The sequence below is a fragment of the Cebidichthys violaceus genome, unplaced genomic scaffold (genome assembly GCF_023349555.1).
Source record: "Cebidichthys violaceus isolate CVI_PGR_0920_01 unplaced genomic scaffold, fCebVio1.0.p SCAF_10, whole genome shotgun sequence".
Classification (NCBI taxonomy): Eukaryota; Metazoa; Chordata; class Actinopteri; order Perciformes; family Stichaeidae; genus Cebidichthys; species Cebidichthys violaceus.
The window spans coordinates 11,836,103-11,842,252 of NW_027176263.1; the positions used below are offsets into that span (position 1 = coordinate 11,836,103).

The window sequence follows — 6,150 nt, forward strand, 5'->3', positions numbered from 1 at the left end:
TGCAGTAAACAGGATGACAAAGGCAATCCGCAAAGACAGCTTTACTGTACTTTCTTTAGACAACGTGGATACATCAAACACAACGTGCTGGCACTCCACAGAGACTCACCGACAGGCATATCTTCATAGATGAGCAGGTAGGTCGAGAAGAAGTAGTTCAGGAAGCGTGGAGGCTGGTTGGAGCCTGTGATGAAGACAGAAGGGAAAAATTAAAATGATGTCAATAAAACTATTGATTTAGATTAGTGTTCTGATTACATTGTTAAAGGGATAAACTGTTAGATTTTCTTATAAATGATCTCCATTATGACAATCATGTGTATACCCTGATAGTGTACTCGCTTATTTACTACTCTACTACTACTACTACTACTACTACTACTACTACTACTAGGTTTTTTACACTCAGCAGCAGAAGCAGCAGTCAGAGCCGTGTACTCAAGCAGCATCTGTCAAGTGATCATTGGGAAATATATACGTGCAAAAACCTTCCTGCAATGAGCACTAAAACAGAAACATGCCTTAATGCTGATGCCAGTGCACACAGCCTTGTTCTATTGTTTATTTTATAGACTGTTTTCACACTGCTTTCCAAAGAAAGCATGCCCACCCCACCCCTCCACAAAAGGGGGCTGCAGCAAATATATTCAGTTCATGACACTGAATGAGTGCCTGGAGCAAATGTATTCAGTATAAGACAGTGTGTGACATCTGGGGGCTGACATGTTGAGGAAAAATAAAGATCCAGCAGCATGTTTGGAAGTTTTCAAAGGTGAAAATGTCAACAGTAAAGTAATGACAGAAGTTAATAGAGAACTTCACATATCGTTTACTTTCAGTTCATTTTCTACGAGCTACCGTCAGCTGTTCCTATTGCAGCCTGTGTACCTCTGAATGCAGTACAGGTATTGGAATGTAAAAAAATGGGTCGATGATTAGTCAATACACACACACACACACACACACACACACACACACACACACACACACACACACACACACACACACACACACACACACACACACACACACACACGCAGCAGGGGACAGATATGACAACTGCCAAAAATCTAAAATGGGAAGAAGACAGAGTCTTTGTTAGACATAGCTCTGCAGCACATCAATCACTCAGCAGGGACAGATATCTGACCTTCAATAACAACTGTAACATCCCCCATGCACTTATATTCTGATCAAATGCAGCTACACCTTACACAGTGCATCTCATTTCATAGATAACCACTTTCAAAAATACATAGCAGCCAATACCAAACATCGTAAGCAGAGAACATCAATGGCACACAGTGCATTATGCTGATGTCAGTTTGAAACATTATTTTCATGCTTTTACATAAATGGCGTGTTTACATGGTTCGTCTGTAGGGTCATTCGTGTCTCCATTGTCCATGAAAACAATTCAACATCATGGTCAAAAAAGTGAGCTCTTCACAAATGAATAAATAAAGGTTAAAAACGTATAACTTGTATATCTTTGAAGTACGAGTATATTTGTACAAAATAAAATTGAATATCCTTTGATTACAACGCTACACTTCTGAGGGCCTGTTCAGGGGTTAACAGTGTGCCGTGTTATAGTCGTGGGTTTAGTTCTGTGGTGTCAGAAGGCAGCGTGACACGAGCGCTTTTGTTGGGAAGATCAGGGAACAAAGCTGATGGTCTTTGATCAGCTGAGCTGTGCGGCAGACCAGAGACACTGCAGCGAGGGAAGGGGAGCCCGGTCCGTTTGAAGTGAGAACACTCGACAGAGGGAATCGCTGCTTTGAAACTGGGAGCTTCTCGTTCAGTCATGTGCCCGCCTGTGCGGAAGAAGATCTGTATCTCTGGCTTGCCAGTGTGGCTTTTGGCGGGTGCCAAGAACATGGAGCGTGCTTCACTGGATAGGAGGTGAGGAGGAGGACGGTTAACAAGCTCCTGTCCATACCTGTGGTGTGTAATTACTGCGGGGCACCGATGCAGATAGATTACTGCCACAAAATAATCACAGCAATGATCATCAATCCAATTTGACGGATCAGGGAAGTGATGCTTAAAAAGGAGCGCTGGGTCAGTGTGCTAATGGGGTCGTAACAGGGAGGGGGGGGGGGAGGGAGGGAGGAAGAAAGCCGGTATATTGAAAGCAAACACAAGGTGAGAGGTGAGAGCGAGAGGCTGGAGGACTCCAGAGATATAAAAAAAAGCCTTGATAAACTCGTTGTGCTTGATGGAAAGAGGTTGTGGCATTCACTTAATAACTTTCCCGCTGCTTCAGCGCTGTGTGTGATTGGACGTGTCTCCTGTCTGTCACTGTGAGACAGTTACCGGGACTTTACACAACGTAGACGCTCGCTCTCTAGATCGCCATCTCTCTCACGCCCTCACAGAGACACTCAAATATTTTATAGCAGTTCTTGGGCCAGACAATAATGTGAGACATTATGTAAAGGCAGTGTTTGAAGAGTGAAGTAATGACGGTGATAAAAATGTGTAAAAATACATAGACCATAGACAGGACTGAAAGGAACAGGTGTACAAGTCAAGAAAAGGAAAGGGAATACATCAAGTGTAGAACGTAAGTGACAGAAAATCCTTTCAGGCAGTTAATAACGAAGAACTGAGAGAGAAGTGGGAGAGGTGCTGTACTGTTAAACACTTTAAAATTCTGCTATCCAATCTCTGCCTCTCTTACTGCGGACTACCAGTATTCATATTTTACCAAGTCACTGATAAAAGACATTAGGAAAACCATAAGTATTCATAAGACCGAATTGACTGACTAACATAAAGTAGTTTTATAGTTACATGTTGATGCCACAGTGATATTTTTAAACTTGTATTCCTCTTTTCAGTGGAAAGCTTGGCTGGCTGAACATACTCCTTCAATTATTCAGCTTCCAATTCACACGGTTGCTCTTATTCACAAAAATAGCTGGCGAGTAGAACCGCCGTCCTCTGCTTCTTTCCACTGAGAAGCTACACTGGTGAACATTCAATAGAAAGGTATTCACTGAGCCAGGAATTCATGGTCGTTGTATAAATGATGCAGCATCATTGTGGATTTAAATACAAGTCAGGAGGACTCACCTTCACAGACAGAGTGGAGGATGAGAAAGGGAAGGAGGAGCTTGGCAAAGGTCATCCTGCCGCCTAAACCCACACTCCACGACATCACCAGCACCTGATGAAGCAAACACACGATACTGTACAGTCACACAATTATTTCTGTGAGCCGATTATCACCACACTGCAGTTTGAGTCTAGCCACATAATGTCCAAAGGCATTTCAGCTCCTTTATGTTCGGTGATTACTGTGTAAGTGAGTAGGAGACGCGATCAGCGTAATTAGGGGACAGAAAAAGGATGCGCCACACAGCATGCTTCAAGCAGGTGTTGTGCGTCTGCCTGAGGGTTTGGGTGTTAATGAGGGGAAATTCACACACAGCAGCAGCAGCTCATTTACAGTAGAGTGCTCACTATTTAATAGCCATCAAGACGTTGCACAAAATAAATAATGGAATTATTACCTTCACCCATATCTATCCAGATTCATTTTGTTATGTCTGATTCCAGTGAGGAACATGCCATCTTAACCTAGAGACTATTCTCACAGAGAAGTACAGAGGACTGATGGTCGTCTGAAGCTCAATATCAGCACAACCACTGAGCTTGCGGTGGGTACCCAGAGGAACAGGATGTTGTCACCTGGTTACCACCCAGGGAGAGGAAGAGAAGAGGGTCTACTCGTACACGGGGCCGTACATTTAGACAGTGCAGGCGGTGTGGTTGCGCTAGGGCCCGTGGGGTCAAGGGGCCCTTAGAGAGAACGGGCCCTCCAACAGTGTGTCGGGTGGAGAAACTTGGAAAAATTCAGATTGCTACCTCAGAAAAAAGCCTGCGCTCAAAGATCATGTGACAAGATGTTATAGGAAGTAGCTAGTTCAGGCGCAAAGACTGCAAACTGAACCCTTCTGTAAGAGGCAGACAGTAACAGGGGCCCGTCGTAACTACCTCAAGCCAAAGCTCATGCAAGTACCTTGAGGGCCAGATCAGTAAAGAACTGGACTGGACCCACTACATGAGGACAGAGCAGACAGATCCTTCAGTGTGTGTTTAGAGGCGTTTACTGTCGATGTTGCTGGACAGCAAAGACATGCCTCTTAACTGTAAATTGCTGCACAGCTTTATCAGTGGCTGCATCTTTAACTTGCAGGTATTCTGAGGAAAGGTAAACACTCTTTAGGGCCGACATGTTGAGAATCCTCTCTGCCCCCCCTATCATTTGTTCCCTCTCTTTGCACCGTCATCACTTGTCCCGGCTAGGCATCACTGGTCGGCCAACTCATCCAGTGTCAATTTAATTTTGAAGGGTTATCTTTCTAAATTCTCGTTCTCCCCAAAGCCCACTGTGTTTCAGCTCACGTTAAAACTCCTTGCCCTTCAGGAATCTGATGGCAAAATAAAGCTGAATAAACTACAGAAAGTAGTGCGAGATGCAATAAAATACAATACACTCACTGCTTTGTGTTGCCGCTGGCTGTCGTGTTGCTGCCAGACATATACAATCAATTCATATGGATTCAATTCAGACAAAAGCAGCTCAAATTTACAGGTGAGTGAGAAAGGCGTGCAAATTAAAGAACTGGGGGGTCATTGTTTATTGTATGCGTCTGTGTCTGTGCGCTTATATCAGTTTTGCATGTGTGTCAGTTTGAATAGGCACATTTGTTTTCATTTGGATTCTCGTTTCCTCAGCATTATTGCATTTCAATTTCTGTAACAATCCAACCTACATGGCTATGTCTGCTCCTTCTTTTTTTAAACTTTATTCCTTCCTCATTTCCTTTTCCCTTCCTTCTTTATTTGCTTATTCACTTTCATTCATCTCTCTTACCGGGCCCTGAAGACCTCTTCTCCCCTCTCACACTCTTTCCTCCCTCATTGTCGTGGTGCTCTAGTAAAAGGCTATTATCTCGACTCAGTGTGAAGCTCAGCTAGAGAGCGGACGACAACGGCCTAAACAGATTACACATTTCCGTAACATATCCTTTCCTTTTCCACCTAATCATTTCCTACCGTTTTTATCAATACCACACCTGAGGTAGCATGACTTGGATACCCTGGAGCACTTTAAAAAGCCAAGTGTACTGACACACCGTTAATCAAAGCCAGTAACAGAAAGCTACAAGACCTGAGGGGAGAACTCGGTGTTTCCCGTGTTCTTCTTTGATGCTCGGTTAGGGTTGATCAGTCTGAATGAGGACAATCAATAAAGCCCATTCCCAGCTCTCCACTCTGAACAAAAATGAATAATCGCACAGAGTAGCGAACAAGCTCTTCAAGTCTTCTTCTTGTCCTGTTTTTATTTATTATTTTTAATCCCCTTGTTGAATGAAAACATGTGTCATTGAAGTTATTTTCTCTGCATTCTACAGAACCCGGTTGATCTTCTTAGGGGAACCAGAAATGCCCACAAAGTCCATCGTTGCAAGATCTGGTACAATCTGATGTTAATCTGATAGTGGTACCGAGAATCCGTCATCATTGTTCGTGTCCCTGTTCAAGTATAACATGTAGAAAGGTGCTTAATGAACTTTACAATGGACCCCCCCCCCCCCCTCACAGATCTAACCCTTCATCCAAATGCTGAAGGACGCTTCAGAGATGACGAACGGGTGGATGTGAATGATGGATACCAGTTAAGACGGACACGTTGGGTTTAAGAGCTGAGGCGGGCGTGAAAAATAAAAGCAGTTCTCCTGCAGCATCCAGCTCTCCGGCCTCACCAGAGGATGTAAAAGAATTCAATATTAATCATTCTCACAGAGAAAGCGCCCCCATAAAGTTGCAGATGCTTTGTAGTACAACTAGAGCACCAGGTCATCCTGTTTATGTAACCTGGATGGTGCATGTAACTGTCACAGCCTGGCTGTGGCATAAGCAAAGTAAGCAGCTGCTAAGGATCCTGCTCTGGGCAAATTACACACCTCAAGTTTTTCCATAAATAACTTACGGTGGGTAATATTTAATGCATGTTTTATTCTTTCATTATTTGTTCTCAGCACTAAGAAACTGTGCTGTACATCATTTAAGTTGTACCAGGTTCATTCATTGTGTTTCTTGTCTCTCCTTTGATCTGCAAAGCACACAGTTCAT

General features: G+C 43.6%; 1 protein-coding gene across 1 annotated transcript in view; it reads right to left on the reverse strand.

Moving 5' to 3' along the window:
* Nucleotides 1-3,163, reverse strand: part of LOC137878440 (cadherin-23-like) — a 106,643-nt gene extending 103,480 nt beyond the window's left edge. The window contains exons 1-2 of the mRNA XM_068718745.1: nt 3,082-3,163; nt 110-184 (exon numbers count right to left, since the gene is read on the reverse strand). Of these exons, the coding sequence (XP_068574846.1) occupies nt 110-184; nt 3,082-3,136 (130 nt within the window). The 5' untranslated portion in view covers nt 3,137-3,163. The remainder of the gene's footprint in view (nt 1-109; nt 185-3,081) is intronic.
* Nucleotides 3,164-6,150: the final 2,987 nt, after the last annotated feature.